The 21,751-nt window shown below is 43.1% G+C and overlaps 1 protein-coding gene across 1 annotated transcript; it reads right to left on the bottom strand.

The window, feature by feature from the left end:
* Positions 1–479: 479 nt before the first annotated feature.
* On the bottom strand, positions 480–14,094 carry HCF164 (Thioredoxin superfamily protein). The gene is made up of 4 exons (XM_087381467.1): positions 13,501–14,094; positions 3,403–3,639; positions 3,200–3,303; positions 480–928 (listed from the first exon to the last, which is right to left on the bottom strand). Exons 1-4 carry the CDS (start codon positions 13,717–13,719, stop codon positions 643–645), a joined length of 846 nt encoding a protein of 281 aa, XP_087237593.1. The 5' UTR covers positions 13,720–14,094; the 3' UTR covers positions 480–642.
* Between the last annotated feature and the right edge of the window lie 7,657 nt (positions 14,095–21,751).

Below are 21,751 nucleotides of genomic sequence, written 5' to 3'. Positions count from 1 at the left end.
GTTTTGGAGTAACCAAATGATAATCTTATCCAGAATATGCAAAAGCAATTGCCAAAAACAGCCACAAGGAGATCTTGCACCATAAATATATCAATCATAGTAACATCAATGATTTACTACATCCAGTTACACGCCCACGAGCACTTTGAGCTTTTTGATGAATGAACTACATCGCGGGGTAAGTGGCGTTCATCACAAAGGGAAGCCTTATTAAAATACAAACTTTATATAGTAAAAGATACCTTTGAGTCGTTCATGTGTTAGCTATCATCAAGGAGTACCATATCCTCATGATTTAAACAAGAACCACACCATGAGCTCCAATATGTGTTCATAATATCAATCTTAAAACACATGAGAAGATTCTATCCCCTTTAATATGACAATACATCATAACTTCAAGAAAAAATGAAGTAGCCCACCCAAGAAGGCTTGATTTGCAATAGAACTTTTTGTACTAATCTACAAGCCATTTAGAATAATAAAAAAAGAGCTCATAATAACCTGCAAATCTAGGCCAAACAATGGAGACATGCTTCTTGATGCTCAATATATTACATATGCAAACCAATACCTATAGAGAAGCCATTATACGATAAGGCTGGAGGATGGCTAGTTTCAGGTCTCACCAACAAATATTGTTCACGTACCATGACTTCTCGGTTCCACAACAGGAGGTGCTTGGCGTGAATCAGCACTTGAAAACTGGCCAACCAATCGTGTGTGCGGTATCTTTTCCTCCCCTTTAGCAAGGGCAGCCACATTATCTTCTAAATACTTCTTTGGAAGTTTTCCAACTATATTACCTTCTTCATTTCCACGTTTGTCTAGAAATGCAAAATGTGGAATTCCTTCCACGCCAAATTCATCAAACTCCTCCTCCCATTTGCTATTGTCAACATTCAGCATTACAAAGTTCACAAGATTTCTGCATTGTTTACCCAATGACATCATCAAAATAAGAATGAATGGCAGCGTATGTTTTTGTACATATCATGCCGCAAACATATAGCTAGCATTTGTTGCTCTGTATTCACCAAAATCTAACTCACATAAACTTCCATACCATAAACTCCCAACATTCTTATCATGCATGGCATATAGGATATTGCATTCTGATTCATGTCAATAGTTTGTGCAAAAAGGACGATGCATAAACGAGGATATTTTCACTTTTATAGACATGCATAAACATACATGCTAAGTTTCAAGACAATAGACATGGTCAAGCTTAGAATAAAGGTTTGGCATTGGCATCTCTCTCTCTCTCTCTCTCTCTCTCTCTCTCGGTGTATACAAGAGCAAGCTGGGCTCATCCAAGGGCTCAGATAGGACATTTCGTGGCTCCACAAGGTCACAGCCTTACATACAGCCCCAAGGAGTACACCAGGGTGCACAGATTGCTAGCATGCAATCTATAACCGAGGAGATCCAAATGGGTGGAGTGGCCAAATGGAACCTACAAAGGCAACCATCTCGACCTCTCTCATGGAGCAACAACAGAGGGCCCGTAAGGATCTCAACATCAGAGTTCGTGGGATCCCTCGCACTGCTACACCAATGGACGATGTGACCACTTTTGTGGCTACCACCCTAAGGATCGCAAAGCTCGCAATTGAGAGGGCCTGGCGAGTGGGGAGACTCCAATCGAGAGCAGCCCCTCATACGATTTGATGATGCTCAGGCTCGACTAGTGGCATTGCATCGTAGATCGGTCCTATAGGACCACCCCTCGATCTCCATGGATGAGGATTTGACAACCCTTACTGGTGAGGCATACTTTGATGTAGCAATGGAATTTGGCTTGCAAGGAGGGGACGTGGGAGGTCGTAAGAGGTGGGCGACTCCTCACAAGACACCGTAGAGTAGCAGCCCCTCCCTCCACCTAGGGGGGGGGGGAAATCTGAGACTCGAAATACCAAGACCCTATCGTGTATCTTTTGGGTACCTTATGGTCAGAACCAGGGAATTTCTCGGAGTCATATACAGGTCGAGACATAGTCTTTTACACAGAGACACCAGAGCTCCGAGTGTCCACTACCAACTGTCAATGAGTGCACTCGGGTGACTGCTTATAGAGCACCGGCAACCGGCCTTACGCTTGGTGTAAGCCCTTGCATCCTTACGAAACAGCTGATTGTGGTGTCAAGAACTGATGCATAGATCTCTGCAAAATAATGTACTGATGCATAGATCTTGGACATGACATGTCCAATCATGATGGTCCTGTAATTCTCCGGGCTCATGGGATCCCCTACCTTGTTGATAAGTGAAATGGGGTTAAGGGTTAAGGGTCCAGGTACGTGGAAAGAGAAGGCAAACATCTTCATTAAAGAGCTTTGCTAGGATCGGTGTCAGGATATTAATCCCATATAATAAATTCACTGCATAAACCCTCATGATCTTTCGCTCGGCCATTATGAAGCTTTATTACAACGTCCTTAACACACATATTCCTACCACCTGCAGGCCTATGCATATCCCTTCTTGCTGGCATTTCTGCTGGTGCCTTTCCCAGCCCTTCTGCCCTACACCAGCGCCTTGATGGCCTGTTTCAGACCTGCAACCAGCCCTAGATCTGGGCACACAGCCTGCCAACTGTGCTGGCCTGTGCAGCCCATGTGGCTGCCTATAAACAACCCTAAAAAGGATCCTAGAGTGCTACCCATGTGGCATCCTATTTGCTGCCCACATGGAATTCCCCTCTTACCCTTTCCATGTGCCCATACGGTGCAGTGTTCACCATATTGCTACAGATGTCAAGCCCCAATGCACTCCTTATTTGGGGCTAACTAGTTGGGCATTGACCATATTTATCCAAGACAAAGGCTCTACAAAGCGAGAGAGGTCAAGGAATAGGCAGCTAGCAAGAGGAAAATTTAAGGGCACAGGATCATAATCCAAGCCTTAGAAGTCAAAAAACCAGAAACACAAAAACATGGAACAAATGGTCACGTGTGTGAAATGTTGAAAACACACATAAAAACCTTGAACACATACAGATCAAACGCCAGAAGACCAAAAAAAAAGAAAAACCACAGAAAGAGCATTTCAATCCAGACATAAGAATACATGCCACTCATATCACCCCAAAAAAACACAATTGTTATTGGGCCAAAACTACTTCAATCCTCTCAATTGAAGCCTTATGGAAGAAAGCAGTTTGCAAAGACAATATCAGAGTGGCATAGGAGCATACTTGTATTGCTGCTCTACTTTATAAACATCCGGAGCCATTTCTCGGCAAACCTCACACCAGTCTGCATAAAATTCAACGACTGTTGGCCTGCCATTGGAAAGGGCCTGCAATCACAGCCCAGTTTAAACATACAACAGGTATGCAGCCAAAAAAGGCATGCATTAGGGCATCAGTCCAAGCAAAACACTTAGAAACCATATTACCTGTTCATATGGAATAGCACTTGCTGCAAGCTCACCAAGAGTAGTACCAGAAAACCCTCCTCGTGTGACCACAAACAAGCTGATTGCAGCCACAGCAGAAGTAAAAGCAATGATCCTGTTGGCGGTCTTAGTAGGACCTTCCATGAAGCTCACAACCTCTTCATTGGTTCCACCACTACTGCTGCTTGTTTCACTAGGTACAAATGCTGCAGGTTCTCCTTCATCTACAATTTTTTCCTTTAAAGAGAAGCATATGTTATAGTGTTAGCTATATGATGATGTACAGTGTTAGCTATACGTCAACCATAAGTATATTCAACAGAGTCAAAATCTTTCTTCACATAGTTATTGCTTGTAAGAAAAGATAAGCATGCATCTTAATGAACCTTGGAATTGCCACAGCTGGATCCCCTCTGTTAGGTTATGCGATACCTGCTTATACACATGCAGGCATTCCATACATAGAAAGAAGGTCCTTGTTAAGTAAAAATACTAGTTAAGAAAATTCATTGGCACTGCCGAAATAATTCTGGCCTTTTCACCTTCAGCCACATGGCATTTGTCAAAATGAGAATGTCTAGGATGGAAGATACACAAACAAAAATCTGTGATACAAAAAGGAAGAGAAAACGTGAGAATGAACTTGCATTCTAGTATAGGAATACTATAGTGGAAGCACTCAAGTGTATCTCTTGGTATTCATACCCCTTTGGCCACAGGCCAAGTCAGTAGTAAAATTTGGGGTACATGCCCTCAGAATCTCCTAGAAATATGTTATACATCTTAGAACCTTCTAGAATTTTAGAGTCTTCAAGAAGAGTATCCTACCTTAAAAACATTGGAGTTCATGGATATTGGGTGACTTTGCGGGGTGAATAGGGATACTTCTATACTAAGCGTCATGCTAATATGTCATGTGGAGGTCATGTACAGCTTTCCTTGACAACACCTAGCTGGCATTACTTCTAACACGTTTATTCTTGCATATTTCTTCGTTTCACCACCAAAACCGAGATTGAATTTGCATTCCAGCATAGGAATAAGAATGTGGAAGCACTCAAGTGTATCTCTTGGTAATTTGGAGCAGTTCGTATCTCGGTGTGAGTGATGCTTCAGCTGCAGTCTCATACCTTGATAGTGGGCATTCTAAGCATATCACTTCCCATAAAAATTTGTTGGATAATTTACAGCCTGCTCTAGTTGGCAAAAGAGTGTCTTGTGCAAACAATTCTTCATACCCTGTGAGAAGGAAGTTGGGAGGATTGCTGTCATCAATTGATGCGACAGATATATGCCTTCCAGATGTCCTTTATGTGCCAAGGATTATGAAGAATTTGCTGTCATTGTCCTCTTTTGGGAAAAGAGGCTTTGCTATCATTTATGAAGATGGTAATTGCAATGTCAAGGATAGCAAAAAGGACTACCACAGTCACTACAGGCACTTTAAATCAGGTTTTATACCAGGTGGACAAACATGACAGCAGCATGTCAAATGCATCTGCAGTAACAATTACAGAATTATGGCATGACAGAGACATGGCAGTTTACAGTTATTGCAGAGACATGGGATGGTACAGAATATGCCTTCTTTGGAGACGATCGCCACCCTCCTGGATGATGAGAGACGACAGAAGATGGACAAACCCTACAATATGGAACGTGCATCCCACTGAAGCCCTTTCAAGGCACACAAAAGCATACTTTCTAAGTATATTTTGCAATTACCTTTTCTGCTCTATTCCTCTATCTCATTTACCATTTGTGGGTTCAATTTTGCTGTTGTGTATGGAAAGAGTTGTGTTTGTTATCCGTTGTGCATAGGTGCATACTTCAGCACTTCAAATTCTGACAAAGGATGCAAGTTGGGAAAGATGCACAGAAATGTGCCTTTCCTAGAGATGGATCTATCAGAGCTGAAAGGAAATTGCGGCTCATACATATTGATGTGTGTTGTCAAATGAGGACAGCATTTGTATTTTGTCACATTCATTGATAATATTTCCACATTGTCATGGGTATATCCCTTAGCAAAAAATGTTGATGTCTTTCTGACAGAAAAAGTTTTTGTCTTTCTGTGCTTCAAGCGATTTGTGGCTATGGCTAGGAATGAGTTGGGTGCGAAGTGTAGACTTTGAGAACAGATAAAGCGAGGGAGAATATGTCAAATGCCTTTAAAGATTTCTTGAATGAGAGACACGTGCACCAATGCCCGACACAGGTGGCAATGACATATGGCTGCACAGTCAGCATCTCACAGCATTTACACCCATTTTTGGGGCCAGCCATGGCACAAAAGTGCACTGAAAGATCATAGTGGTAGGGAGAGAAGCAAGCTAACACTAGGAATGGAAAGGAAAGATAACAAGCATAATGGAAATGAAATGGAAAGAAAACGAAAGCAATGGACAAGTACTCACATGATACCAAAGAGCTTGATGTTGACTAATGTAATAGACAATAGACAAGTACAACACTATAGTGTGTGCCACTAGACTCTAGAAAGTCACAATGTCTATGGGATATCTCCCAATATGACATGTGGCATGTCTAGGACTCACTAGACTATAAAACCACACCTAGACCACCTAGAACACTCATTTTAGACTCACTTTGGCTTCATATTCCAACATGCACATCATGTGGGGCTATCCAAGGAGCCTGTTCGCAGGCCAGCTGGGTCGCCTAGGCCCCGTCCATAGGGCTGACCAAGTCAGGTCAATACTTGTCACTAACCAGGCCATTCAATTGGTCGGTCAAACAAACTGGCCTACTTATGTCAAACAGGTTGACCAGGCAGCCATTTCAAAAGAGGCACCCAGCCTCCATTTGCAGCATTAAGTTTTGGGCCTTCTTACCTGGTACTCCGCCCATCCAGTCGCACAGTATCAGCCCCTCCCAGCCACGGTCAGCCTCCATATACCCTACAACCAGGGCAGCATATCCACCAAGCAAGGGCAGGATCTAGACAGCAGCAGTTCGAGCTTCCACATACCCTGCAAGCAGAGCAGCATATCCATGCAGCAAGGGCGTGATCTGGATAGCAGCAGTTTAAGGTGGTTCCATTCCTATTTCAGCAATCTACAGCAGATACAGTAATGGGGATGTAGCAGGCGAAGGGGGAGCATGGTCAGGATATCCTCTAAATTTGTATTTTGTTCCTACCCCAGACTAGGGATGCAGCAAGCGAAGGGGGGAGCATGGTCTAAATATCCTCTAAATTTGTATTTTGCATCTACCCCAGACTAGTGGTAGTACCATACTGCATCAGCCTCTCCCTCCCTTCCTTTATCGCACATCGGGTTGGCTCCCGTCTTCACCCATGTGCATTTATACCTTGCAGCAAAGTAAGGGAGGGATGTTTTTCCCCTGGCAGTTAATGTCGCAACAGCTGATGGGTCTACCAGTCTTACATCATGCACCCATCCAAGCATTCAGCTAGTAGGATTGTGTCCTTGACCAAATCAATCCCTTTCCAAACAGCTCCAGATCCAGATCGAGTGTTGTCGAAGTTCATCCGCTCAGGGGTCTTCCATCTCAAAGCACAGGTCCATGGACTATTGTTTGACAATTGCCATCACTGTTGGATTAGGTTGGTCACCTCCCCACCTCTGAGCCCCCAAATGAGGAGTGCATCGGGGGGGGGGGGGGGGGAGGGGGTGTGGACCATAGGATAAAAGATAGAAATTTGGGGCTGCCACATGGACAGCAAACAGGGTGCCATGTAGGCAGCACAAAGATCAAAGTACCTGGCACTTGGAGGCCACCATGGTGTGCAGGACTGGTACAGAGTTGCCAACGTGGCTGCATGCAGTTGGAGGCAGCATGATTGCGCAGTGTATTCAGCAAGGAACAGTACGGAGCTGGTGGCAGATGACATCAGTAAAGGGTACAGACTGTACGGACACCTGCAGGCTGAGTAAGGAGCTGTTACGGGGCCTGGCAAAGGTCCAAACAGGTGCAGGGTGGCGCCTCAGATTGCAGCAGAGGCCATTTGGACTTGGAAAAAGACCAAGGAGAGGTAGGTTTTGGGCAGGCCTTCCTAGGGCCAATGGCAGCCTGCCACGTGGCCAGGCAGGGCCAGCCAAACCTCAATATATGTGCCCCCAAGGGGGAGCTGTTATACATCAGTAAAGTTGGGTGAGGGGACCTGATTGGGTCAGCCAATTCCCCCCTACCTGGGGGGGCCTAGAGCCCTATAAAAGCGGGCACTTGGGGCCTCCATAATCATCACCTAGAGCAGCACTTCATAGAGCATGAAGGAGCAGCAGAGCAGCATCAATTGGACCTATGACCAGGAGGTGAACTGCTCTATCAGTCTTCCACTGCGGGATACCCTCTGAGGGATTTCATTTCTAACAATCATAGCATCACAGTCAGTTCAGCCTCTGCTTCTCTGGGGCCTACCAGCCCCAGCGACCCTTCAGTTTCGCAGTACCTGCATGGAGTGCCTCAAGGTTGTCCACCATGAGATTATGCAGCCAGTTCCACAGCCAACTCTCAAGGGTCTTCCCTCCCTGGAGCCATTCCAGCATAGTCAGCAAAGGTTAGTCAGCTGGATCAGTTTCTTCAAGGAACCACACAGTTTTCACCGGCATTAACCCTTGGAGACACTTCAGTCCCATCAACATTTGCAGTAGATGAGCCTCTTGGGTCCATCACTTAAGGGGGCGTCCAATTCCCATAGTTAGTTCTCTTGGGGCTTCCTCCCAAGGGGACACCCCAGTTGCAGCAGCCAGTTGTGATGGGTTCTACCCATCAGGAGACTTCATCAGCCACATCCAATTCTTATGGGTTTCCGTCTGTGGAGCTCAATTGGCCGCATCAATTTCTATCGGCATGACTCACAAGTCAGGAGTTTTCAGGACTAGTGACCCCAGTTTCCAATGCCATTGGGCTTAAAGCTCAGCAAGAGGGGCATTGCAGAGTCTACTAGACTAGTTTCAGGCCTAGTAAGGAGGAAGTACCCTCACACAAGAAGTAGCGGGTGTAGCTGTCAACAGTACAAAGGTTGACGATTCCTCGGCAGACAGTGAGGATAGTCGTGTGGTTCCCTCCACTATGATCCCCTTTCCTCAGTTTAGAAGAAAGTGGCAGTTGCCTTGGCATCCATTTGAGAGTTTTACTTAGACCTAAGATATTTCGTCGTACGCCCGTGACCCCATTGTGTCAGGCACGAGCTACGTGGGTCCATCCAAATCCCCAAAGACACAAGCCACAACAGAACAGTTCGGGTCACCAAGGCAAAAGGATGCAAGGTATCCACCTACCAACACGATCAGTACAAGGGCATGTCACATCGCCAATGCCCGACGCAGGTGGCAGTGACACATGGCTACACAGTTACATCTCACAGCATTCATACGCAACATTTACAACCATTTTTGGGGCCAGCCACAGCACAAAAGTGCACATCATTTGGGGGTATCCAAGCAGCCTATTTGCAGGCCAATAAGTCGGGTCAAAATACCCAATTCGGTCAATCAACTAGTAAGTCAAACCAACTAGCCTAAACAGGTTGACCAATCAGCCATTTCAAGCCCTATTTAAGGGGCTATCTGCTGTATTCAGTTTTAGGACTTCTTACCTACTGCTCCACCCATCTAGTCACACAGTACCAGCCCCCTACCACCCGCGATCAACCTCCATATGCCATGCAACCAAGGTAGCATATCCACACAGCAAGGGCACGATCTGGACAGCAGCAATTCGAGCCACCATATACCCTGTGCAGCATGTCCACATCCATGCAACAAGGGTGTGATATAGATAGCAGCGATTTGAGGTGGTTCCAGTCTTCTTTCAGCACCAGAGCTCGTTTCTCCCACAGTCGCAGATAGGGGAGTTTTTCAGCTCATTTTTGTATGCCATTTGGCACTCATGTACAGAGAGTAGTGAGGGCATTTTCGTCAGCATCATAAGTAAGCACTGTGCAATAGCTAGAAAGATCTATGGTGCCTTTCATGCTTGAGTTCTCCATTTAAATTTATCTATTTTTGCACAGCAAGTCCCGCATGTTACAAGGAATATGTACAATCCCATACATTTGGTGTTGTTGAGAAAGAAAGAAAGTTTATTTAAGTCTTCAGAAGACCGATGGGTCTATGAGACTGAAAATCCTTATACAACAAGCTGTGGTAGTGAAGCTACTAAAACGAGCGTCCATACCAATGCAAAACGCAAAAATGCAAAATGGCAATACTAAGTCCTAAGTACAACATAGTCATGTCAATGGTCAACGATATATCAATCTCAGCGTCGTCATCAATATCATCATCATCATCGGCAACAGCAATATCAGGATGGATGAGATAGTGGAAGCATGAAGTCGACAATAGAGTGCTGTCGGTCACTCAGAGGTGCGGTCCTGACACATCTCCTGGTCGTAGCTCTGCGTCTGACAAGGGCTACTGTGACCCCCCGTCGGTTGGGATCCGACTCTAAACAAGGAGGGGATGTCCCCAAGTGTGATTTGTGTGTCGACCCTCTGTCTGAGCTGTCGCGTCACAGGGTCCGGGTCACGGTCATGTCGAGGCCTCGTCTCGTGGGGATCCATGTGATCTAGCTAAAAGAACTCCGTGATAGAGCTCTGAGAGGGATCAGCCGAGGAAGAAATCTGCTCTTGTCTCCATGCTTGGAGTATCCTCTCACGGTGTCTAAGTGCCTCATGAATAAAACCTGCCAAACACCGCTAGTCTGGGTAGGAGAGGAAGCAGGCCAAAATCCCATAACTATCCCTAAAGAGGCAGTGGAAACGCCCTCGGATCTCATAGTACACAGGACACCTGAAGATGAAATGCTCCTCTGTCTCAACCTCCTGCATGTCACACAGTGTGCATATACGCCTCTCCCTGGGTAGTCGCTCTGCTCTGCCGCTCTCGATGCGAAGTCTATGTGAAGAGACCCGAAACTGCCCAAGAGAGATCCTCAGCGAGTAGGGTAGGTGAATCTGCGTGTATCCTCGTAGATCAATGAAACCCTCCGCTGTGATATGTAAGAAGTGATCTCTGTAGAAGCTAAGCTTCACTAGTCCCAACCAGGTCCGAAATGTGTGTAGCTGTAGTAGATCCTCACGGATAACTTAGTTAACCTCGTGTGATAAGAGGGGAGAAAACGGAGCATCCATGCTGTACTAGAAGGGAGGTAGTTTATCCATGTGGAGCCCCAATCGCTCAAACCATCTCTCTTTACGAGCATACCAGTACCTCTGGTCTCCTCTTGCTACAAGTGACATAGAAGAGGATAGAGCTATCCATGGTAGCCTGCTACGCCCCGAGGTATAATCCCCATATTCCCTAACTCGGTACAGATACATGATGACCTGAAATGCAACATCTAGCTGTAAAGGGGGTGACCCAAACTCAGCCTGAATGATATGGTGAGGAACGGATGACTTACCACGAATCATCCGTGATAACATGAGAACCTGTAGCCACTCCACACGGGCCCACTCTGTATCCGACAAGTCTGGCCCCCAACAAGGACTCCCGTACATCCTCGCTGGGCAAACCAAGGAGTCAAAAAGCAACCCCTTGGTGCGTGGATCCTGAAAATGCGAGCGGAAGCACTGCCTCTCTAGTCTGGCCAATGAAGCATACCCTCTACTCAAGCGTGCTTGCATGATCAAAAATAAATCTCTGATGTAAATGACTAAATGCATGATCAAAAGAAAAAGTTACCATGCAAATTTTGGGTGGAGGGAATAATGTGTGCAGCACAAATTTTGAATACATGCTCAACAAAGGCCTTGAAAATTGCAACTCCCTTTGAGGTTTGATGTAAGAGAAAACCAAAGGTGGATTACTTGATGGTATTTGGCTGCATATCCTATGTACGTATGCCTAGTTAGTTGAGAAGCAAGCTAGATGATAAGGTCATTAATTGCATTTTTGTTGGCTACAGCAATGAGAGCACAGCTTACCATCCTGGATTTTTTTCAGTAGAAATGATTTTTTGCAGAAAACTCTGATCAGCCCATGACTGAGTTTGATAGAAAGCCGCATACAAGTACTCAGGATGTGTTTGAAGGGTATCTTTTGCACTTACAATTGAAGGTCCTTCAAAGCAGCCAGCAGGAAAATCAGAATATCCAGTCTGCACATGCTGATGCACAGCAACCTTTGGATGCCCCCAATCGCATCCAGGATTATCCTATCACACGAGAATGTGCAAGAGGTTGTCAGAGAGGAGAGAGCTGCATCACAAGAAGCTAGAACCGTCCCATGATGGCTGTTACAAACTCTATAGGACATCAGCCCCTCTCTCTTGTAAGACAAGAGCTGGTTCAAGAGGAACAAATGGAGCAAAATTTGCTGATTCAGCTTGAATGAGTTCATGATACAGATGAACCAAACAGTTGTGAGGATGCTCAAAGATGTGAGCATTGGATGAGGGCCATAAAGCCATAATTGCACAATACATGAGAACTCGTGGATTCACCCATAGGGAAGAAAGCTACTGCGACAAAGTGGGTGTACGAAATCAAAAGAAAATCTGATGGCACCATTGACGTGTACAAGCCAAGGTTGGTTGCCAATCATGAAACCTTCGCCCCACTTCCAATATAACCACCATCAGCAGTGTTGTTCATTGACTGCTCATTTTGGGTGAAAAGTACATCAGTTGGATATCAAAACAGACTTTCTCAATGGGGACTTGCAGGCAGAAATGTATATCAGTCAGCTTGTTGGTTTCCATATGCCTGGCCAGGACAACAAATTATGTAAGCTGCATAAGGCACTTTATTTGCTGAAACAAGCCCCACGGGCTTTGTATGAGAAAATTCATATATATTTGATCCATCAAGTTCTATAGAATAGCCCAACTGAGAGTATCCTTTATGTCAAGAAGGACAAAAAGCATTTCTTCATTTGAGATGTCTAATCTGGGGCTGTTACACTATTACTTGGGCATTCAGTTTATGCAATCAGATGAAGGCATTGTGCTCAAACAGTCCAAATACATCCAGGACTGCAAACATATTTCAACTCCAATGGAGCCAGGTTGAGGCTGTCCATGCATGAAGCTAGTGAACCCTTTGATGCTATCATACATAGAGTGCCTTATTTATTTTGCACAAAGTAGCTCAAGTCCGCAAGAGTTTTCCTTTTTATATTAATACTACAGTCAATAAGGCCAAGTCACTTCCACTTATGCCAAGGACCACAGCAAACACAATGCAAAGAAACTATTATGGTCTGTTGTAGAATCTGTCGTTAGTGATGTGGTTCTGATCTTGTCTGCTCAATAGACGTTATATTAGCTTCTAGAACCCTAGTGCTTTTTCCAGGACAGTCAGAAATTGCCGAGTCCTTTAAGATGAAGATCATGAAACTTCATATGCCTGGCTGCATAGATCTTGTTTCTTTCTTTGGAAGAGCCAACAGCGATCGCAACATCTTCAGATAATGGACTTTGCAGATCCAAGGCTTAATACGAGGTCTACTAGGGCTGCCACCTTAGGAAAGGTTTGCAGCCATGTCTATGATTGGACAATGGTACACTTAAACACATTTGCAAGATGTATCTCTTTTCACCTCGGAGTTGCCAGTCCTGCTTGATCTCAACCTTCCATTTTAAGGCAAAACCTCTTCTCTAATCTTAGGATTCAGCAAGTCAATGTCTCAAACGTAAACCTAAGTCCAGTAATAATGTCCTTTGTTCAGCCTCGTCTTGTGGATTTAGATGCGTACCCCAAAAGTAATCTGTGAGATTCATGTTCACAGCAAGAGCATTCCTCAAACAAAAGAATAGAATGCAAAGTCGTAGTGCTTGACTTGGTTGCTCCACACCTTCTCGCCTTTTTCAGAGGGGCTTACTCATGATCTCAAGGCCCAGAGTCATTCACTGGATTGCTTACTTGAGCCACATCCAATTACGGGGTTTGCAAAGTAGGTAGAAGTATCTCCCAGGGCATAACTGTATTGCAGATATGTTAAATGAAGCAATGGTAATCTAAGAAGAGGCTAAAGCTGGGTGTGGAAGGAAAACTACAACGAAGTGAAGAACACAAAGAAAACTATCTGGTCGCCCAAGACCTAATCGTCCACACTTTGTATCAGAATAAGTAGTACGAAAACTTTGAGTTCTTGTGCAGCTTACAGTTTGAGAGTTGGTTTCCGATACCGAGCTCTCGACGTCAAGGTCACAAGTGATGGCACGAGGTCGTCGAAGAGGTTTGGTCCTTCCAAACTGCAGAATGCAGTGTCTATGGAATTGGGTGCGGGCTGAGAAAGTGGTGGTCCTCAAGGGATGAAGAAAATAACTGGCTGTGGGGAAGAAGAGAGACGTTCCCCGAGTTTGCATGGGCATAATGGCCATGATGGATCCTCAGAGGGCTCTCTGTTTCTTTTCTTAGTCTGAGCTGAGTCGTGCTGGTTCTTGAGATGAACTGGGAATATGAGCTGAGTGGAGCTGGTTTGTAAGATCAACTGGTTATTTCCAGAGCTCTCTCGCGCGCGTTCGCTTTTACTAAGTGCGAGGCTGGCTCCTTTGTCTCTCTCTCTCACTCACTCTCGCTCTCGCTCAAGATTTCCTGACGCTCTCTCTCTCGTACTCTTGTATACAAGTGCGCGAGGATATCGCCTAAAAATTTGTCTCTTCGATTGTACACGTGAACAAGTTAAATTTGTCAAATCCTCACGTGTCCAGATTTAGAGCACGGAAGCCCACAAACATGTGGTGATGAAACAAGGGGTCTCCAGCAAACTAGATATGCGTCAGTAAATGCAAAGTGAAACTAAATTTTAGAGAAAATCAAGTGTTGCCCTTCAAGTAATAATATTTTCTTGCGCTTGGAGGGTTTCCTTTTAAATTGTTATATCCTTTTGAAGCCAATGTAGTATCCTTTTGAAGCCAATGTAGTATCCAGCTCTACAATGTATCTATGTTCTAAGGAAATTGCATCCTTTTTATTCGGAGTTGACGCTAATATGTCTGCTTTGAAGTATTCTTCAAACAAAATGTTCCTGCGGACATCATCGGCCATTTTAGTCGGTGGGTTAGTCTTGTGTCGTTTGAGACGTTTCTCAAAATTTGTAGTTTGGCCAATGTATTGCTTTCCATTCTATAGACAAGTGATGCAATCAATGAAATTTATTACCCAAAAGCGCACGTCGCATGAGTTGTCGGTATCTGCATCCGTTTTAACTGTGCAAATAGAGGGCAAAAAGTATGAGAGATAGTCGACGTGATTGTTGAAATGGGAAATAAGGAAGATGGAATGTATTTTAATAGAATTTGACCTTGTGTGGACGTCTTTTTTAGTGCTGGGAAGATGTTTGCGGAGGTGCCGTATTGCTTTTCTGCAAACTTTGGATCCACTTTGTATGTGACCTTTTCGATCGTTACTAGCCATTCACCTTGCTTCAAATCGTATGCATCCTTATATTACTGCAATATGTTATCGGCCGTTCGCTTGTCTACCTCTTTGAGGTCCTCGAGTTCGACATTAAACGCAAAATGTAGCATTGTGATGCAAAACACGGGAATGCCATTGGTGTACTTGTTTAGAATTTCTTGTGCTGTTGTGTGACTCAAGGAGTCATCTATCCTCTCCTCTTCTTCAGATAGTTTTATTATCATATGTTTTATGAGGCCATCTGCAAGGTCATTGTTTCCTAGTGGCCGTTCGCGTAAGATTTTGGTGACATTATCCATAAGGGGATGGTAGTGGGTATGTGAATTGAATCCATAGATGTATTCTAAGTAGAAAATTTTGAATTCGTGATTCGAAAAATTCGAGAAAATCGCTCAAATGATTCGAATGGAAGAAAAAATTGGTTAAAAAAGCGTGACACGTCACGTTTTTAGATAAATCGACACGTCATCCCCACATACTCGTACGAATAAATTTTATTCGTACGAATAAACCTTTATTAGGACGAATATGTTACTGCGTTTCTACATATAAGCTCACTGTTTGCCAATATCTCTTATCTCACGCTTGGTTCCCCAACCGAGCATAAGAGATCAAACAAGAAAAGAAGAAAGGTCCTCAAGGTTGTGAAAGCAATCTCAAAGGTCCGAAATAAGATGGATTTTTTGTTATGGAGCTTTAGGATCTCATTTTGAGTTCCTGAGATCTCTTGTGAGGTTTTTGGTTTTGGTGTTTGTTCTTTTATTTGTGGGAGTTCTAAGTTCTCTTTATTGAGTTCCTTCGATCTCTTGTGATAAAAATGTTTTAGATATGTTTATGTGAGTTCTAGGATCTCCTTGTTGAGTTCCTTAGATCTCTTGTGAGATAAATTTATTTGTGGGAGTTTGAGGATTTCTTTGTTGAGTTCCTTAGATCTCTTTGAGAAATGTGCTTGTTTTTGTGTCTATGAAATTTGTTTGTGGGAGTTCTAGGATTTCCTTGTTAAGTTTCTTAGATCTCATGTGGATAGATTTTTGTACATGGGAGTTCTAGGATCTCCTTGGTGAGTTCCTTAGATCTCTTGTGATGAGATTTTTGTACGTGGGAGTTATAGGATCTCCTTGTTGAGTTCCTTAGATCTCTTGTGAGAAATGGGCTTGTTTCTGTGTCTATGAAATTATGAAATTTATTTGTGGAAGTTCTAGGATCTCTTTGTTGAGTTCCTTAGATCTCTTAATTTTTGTATGTGGGAGTTCTAGGATCTCCTCATTGAGTTTCCTAGATCTCTTGTGAGAAATATGATTTTATTTTTTATTTGTATTCTCACACTTTCTTTGAATGAATATTTAATATTCTTTCAATAGAATGTGAAAGAATACAAAGAGTTTTAAAGTGTACGAATTAAAAGTTTTAAAAGTTATTACAAGTGTTGTCTCATTCTTACACTTTCTTTTGAATGAATATTTTATATTCTTTCAATAGAATGTGAATGAATGATTTTCAATTTGAGTTTATTCTTTCAATAGAAATAAATCAATGTCTTAATTTTTATTACTTATTCTTACAGTTTCTTTTAAATGAATATTTCATATTCTTTTAATAGAGTTGAATGACAATTAATATATTTCATGCTCGAACATGTTTTTTAAAGGATATGTGTTGTTTTTTTATAAAATGTATATTGCAGTATGTTTCTATTGTATACTCAAATTAATTTTTTTACATTTTGTTTTTTGGCAACTTCAAAAGCATGGTGCACGGCAAGATTTGGTCATACGTGATGGAGATAGGAAAAGTACATGCCTCGGTTTCTTTCTTACAGTGTAAATATTGTGGACACAATTTCACAGGCCGTTCTACTCGCATTAAGCAACATTTTCTCGAAATAGGCAGTGATGTTGGAGCTTGCACATGCACTCCGTCTGATGTTCTTCCATTATGCAAATCGTATTTAGAGAAAGTGAAGAAAGTGGTTAATCCGACCCTAATAAGAAATTGTTCAAATCAACAAGATGTGAGCGCTAAGGTTGATGAGACGGTTCAAGGAGAAGCACCAATAAATGCGAGGAGTGTATCCATACATGAAGGTGATGTAGATATGCTAGCAAGCGGGTCGCAGGTGAGTTTTGATGCGACTAATGCCTGTCAAGGTAAAGAAGAGAAAAAAGGGAGAACAATCTTCTATGGAGGATGGATTTCTTCGACAATAAGTGCATGAAGAGCACTTAAGATGGACAAAAGCATTTGTAAAAAATGGTATACCATTCAATGTCATGAGAGATGAGACATTTTGTAATGCCTTGAAATCATGTGCTAGACTAGGATTTATTTTGCCAGATTATCATAAAATGCGTACAGATCATCTTGATAGAGTCAAACAAACTATGGCGGATTGCTTGAAAAAAAAGACATTGGATTTTATTCCTACATATGGGTGCACCCTTGCTTTTGATGGATGGACTAGCAAGCAGGCGAGACCCTTGATAAATGTAATGTGCATTACTCCCAAGGGAACTATGTTTTTTGGAGGGTATTGATACATCTCTAAAAGAAAAAACTTCAGCATATATTGTAAAAATATATTAAAGACCGTAGGTGAGATGGTCATGGCAAAGTATCCCACTTTGACATGGGTGCCATGTGGCGCTCATACTCTCAACTTATTATTGAAGGATATTGGACAGTTGCCATTTGTGCAACCAGTACTGCAAGATGCTAATGCCATAGTGAGTTTTATAAAGAGTGATCAATACTTGCATGCAATATTTAAAGAGCACTCTGTGAAGCAACTTAGGCAATTTTGTCAAACTAGATTTGCCACTTCTTTTCTAGTTCTTGCTAGATTGTTGAAAGTGTGTCAAGCTTTAGTCTAGACTATTGCTGATAGACAATGGGTGAATTGGCTTGAGAAAAAGATGCAGTACGCTATACCAGGCTCTAAATGTGTGCATCTTGTACAATCATCTCTATTCTAGAAAAATGTCGAAAGAATAAAAGAAGGTGTAGAGCTATTTGTAACAGTATTGAGGATGGTCGACGTTGATGCCTTTGTTTTGGGTAAAGTGTATAGGAAGATAAGCAAATGCACACCCCTTTGCATGGAGCTGCATTTGCAGTACATCCACAATATCAAATGCATGCTCAATCACAGAATCTTGAAGTCATTAGTAACTTTCGAGAGGTTTGTAAAAACTTACTTCTTGGAGATTAAGAGAAATTGGCTTACCAACAACGAGTGAGGTATACAAATCGTGAAGGCTCTTTTGGAGATCCTTGGAATCTTGATGCTATTAAGACGACTATTGCACCTACTGGGTGGAAGGAATATGGTGGAGAGACATTGGAGTTGCAACATGTTACAACTCGTGTGCTCTTTGTTGCTGCATCATCGGGTGCATGTGAGTGAAATTGGTGTGCATACGATTTTATTCATTCTAAGAGACGCAATCACTTAAAGCCATCGAGAGCTGCAGATTTAGTATTTTGCTTTGGAAATCTATGATTGTTGAAAGGATTCAATGTTGTGGCTAGGGCAGCAAGCGAAGTCGCTGTAATGAGAATTGTTGGACAACGATTGACTACAGAATTAGTTATTGAGGGTGCATTCAGCGAAGAGGAAGACGAGCTTGAGCTACTCAGTGATGACAACAGAGAAATCGAAGAGATAGACGATATTGTACCTGTGTTGAATGCAATATAGAGTGATAGAAGAATATGATAGGTGATAAAAGCAGTGGATGAAGCTCTAATTATATCGGATATCATGTTGTATGCGAGGGGATGGATGGGAGAATATGTCAAGCGATGGAAGAGCGCATATGCTCGTATCCATCTCGTCTCCTTTTGTACTTGAAAGCTAGAACCTTGTGGGCTATAAGCGATGTTGTGTTGTAATTATTGAGATTGTGGATGATTTTGGTATACATAATAGTTAGAGACAACCTTGTGACTTGCAAATACTTTCAAGGCAACATCGGAAAGTTGGAAAGAATAATCGAATATGCGCAATCAAAGTTTATATTTTCAAGTCTCAAGGGTTGATCTAGCTATCATGTGCACTAATTCGCGTCGATATATTTCAATATTTCTGCATTAACTTTACAAGTCCACCTAATCCACTGAAACCACTTAAATCACTTATACCACTTAGTTCACTTAGATCACTTAAATCACTTAGTCCATTTAAATCACTTGGTCCAGTTAAATCACTTAAGTCACTTACATCCCTTAAATCACTTAGTCCACTTAAATCAGTTAAGTCACTTAAATCACTTAGTCCACTTGAATCACTTAACTCACTTATATCACTTGAACCATCATTGCATAAGGGAGAATGATAAAAATTGTACAATGAAACAAATGCACTGAACCCATATCATTATATTTGAAGAAGTGTATTACAAAGTTATATATGAAGTTTACAATGTACATAATTATGCAATAGGATCCACATCTGCCGTTCCCTAAGTGCTTGGTCTTGCACTCTGCGAATCTATATTAGTGAGGTCCTCAAAATAAAAAATGTTGGTATCCTCAGCTGCATCCAAATCTCCAAAGGTATGTCTGTAGCGTGCAAGCTCAGACTCCAACGTCTGTACGCATGCTTGCAAGTCCTCGATCTCTTTGGCTTGTGATGCAACGCGATCTTGTAACTCCTTAGAAGTAACACCTTGTTGACGGAGAGGTATGGCAAATGTGGCCAAGTCAACAAAATCATTGTGTGCTCGGGGAGTTAGCACGTGAGGTCTCTGAGACACGGGCTCTCTGTTCTCTGTCCTTGCTTGCTTGTGCTCTATAGGACATCCCTTTCCTGTTCCTGACAAGTGATGCTTGTCATTCCAATCCACATGTCGATGCAAGACGTCGTAGACATACACTTGCTGAATGAAATACACGAGTATTTGCTGGTTGTTGGCGATGCTTCCTTCCACCTCTATGAATCATTAGAGAAGGATGTGGGCTAGGGTTTTGTGCCGCAAGTCTGACAACTTGGGCTGTGCATATTTATTCCTAGCAGTTCTTGAACGAAGAAACAAGGTGTTTCTTATGAACTCTGATGGACATGGTCTTTGTACTTGTCGAAGAGAGAGTGGGTCGCCTTGCATGGTATCACCATCCACTGGGCCAGCAGCGAAAATACCTAGCCCCTCTCTGGCCAGCATCTCTCTTTGTGCTTGTAAGATAGCTTGAGTCTCGGCGTGATTTAGCCGGTCTACTAAATCAGCCTCTTGAGGCACAAAAGCACCTTATGGCCCCTCTTGGACTGGAGGTTGCTTTGGTTGGGGAGGATCCTGTGGGAGAATGTTCTCTAAGTTCTCTCCCTCCATGCTCATAATTAGCCTAAAAAATGACAATAAGATAGAATTAATTTGTAACCACAAACAATATTAAACAATACTTCTTCCAATGCTTTGGCTTCTTCACGTGGCTTCTTCCAATGCTCTGGCCTTCAATGCATCAGTGGGGGCACAGAAACCCTCAACACCTTACATGCATAAATCTTGTGTGGATCAAAGGGAGTGACAAGAATATTGCACATGTTGATTGTTCCTTTCATGCTTGTGCCCACAGCTGCTTTAGGCATGAATCAGATGTCTCGTCGTTGAAGCAGTGTGGGTCGCATGGATCTTGGCACTGCTACACGATCATGCAAGCCATGTGATGTGCGTGGTGCTTGTGCAGGCGAGAATGAAGGAGATGGGAATGTATTTGCTTGTGCAGATAGATTGTGTATTCTTGGTGCAGGCGAGTATGTGGGAGATGGAAACTGGTCCACACATGCAGTAGGAGGCACAAATGGAGAAGCAAAAGATGTGGCTAAATGAGGTCGTGCATGTGGTGGGAGATGTGGACCGGGAGGAGGAACTTCTTTTGGGTATGAAAGATCTTGGAAAAAAGGGATACGGGGAAAGACATGCTGTGGTCGATGCACTGGTGCATATGTATGGTGTGGCTGTAGTGGTGCTTGTGGGCTGCGTTGGGTGAGTTGCGGCATGTGACTGGGGATGTGGGTGCATTGGTGCTTGTGGTTGCGGTGGGTGCAATGCGGCATGTGACTGGAGGTGTGGGTGCATTGGTGCTTGTGGTTGCGGCTGTGCTTCGGGGCGTGGGTGCATTGATGGAAGGGAGGTTGAGGCAGCTCCTTTTCCTTTCTAACCTTGCCAACCTTGCCATGCATTCTTGATGTACGTCACCCTGGCATTTATAGCAGGACCCTCCCACGTCATAGGAGTTTATGTCTTGATCTATTTGACCGAGGCATCATTGACCCTCCAACGCTAAGTGGTGCAAATATTGGTCTATAGACTCTAGTGTGAAAACATCTGGAAATCGATCACGCAAGGTCCTCCCTCCATGCTCTGCCATTGTCCTCACCAAATTCTGTACACCGCTTTCACCATTTTGGAAAGTTGTCTTAATGATGTCCTGATCAACATTCATTAAGAAGCGTACATTCTCATTTTTCAGCACCTTCCTCTAAATCTTAGTGAGATCAGGTTGCCCTCTTCTCACCTACGTGAGCCATCTCATATGCATTAAGTTGCAACACAGAATTCAAAAAAGAATTCAGTGCCAGGTGCAATAAGAAACTCATTAAGCCATAACAATTAACAATGCAAGCAGTCCAAGAAATTACATAGATATGACCTCTCAACTCAAGCTCACATCATGTGACAGACTACAAAAAATCAAAACACAAAAAATAAGTGTGTAACCTGCACAAAAAATGACCTAAGTATAACCTAATCGTGGACTTCACCATCTAACACTAGGCTTCAACTACAACACACAACTATCAGTTGAGTGCCAAACTAAGTGTCTAAGAGCACATCATCACATGATATCTAACTTAGACTGCAACACACAACTATCAAGGGACAATTGAGTGCTAGACTAATTGTCTAAGAGCACATCACATGATATCTAACTTAGACTGCAACACACAGCTATCAAAGGACAGTTGAGTGCTAGAGTAAGTGTCTAAGAGCACGTCGC

The sequence above is a fragment of the Dipteris shenzhenensis genome, chromosome 11, assembly GCF_047967505.1.
Source record: "Dipteris shenzhenensis isolate YYH24624 ecotype China chromosome 11, Dip_SZ_1.0, whole genome shotgun sequence".
Classification (NCBI taxonomy): Eukaryota; Viridiplantae; Streptophyta; class Polypodiopsida; order Gleicheniales; family Dipteridaceae; genus Dipteris; species Dipteris shenzhenensis.
The sequence above is the reverse complement of the archived record's forward strand: the minus strand, read 5'-3'. Positions and strand labels throughout refer to the sequence as shown.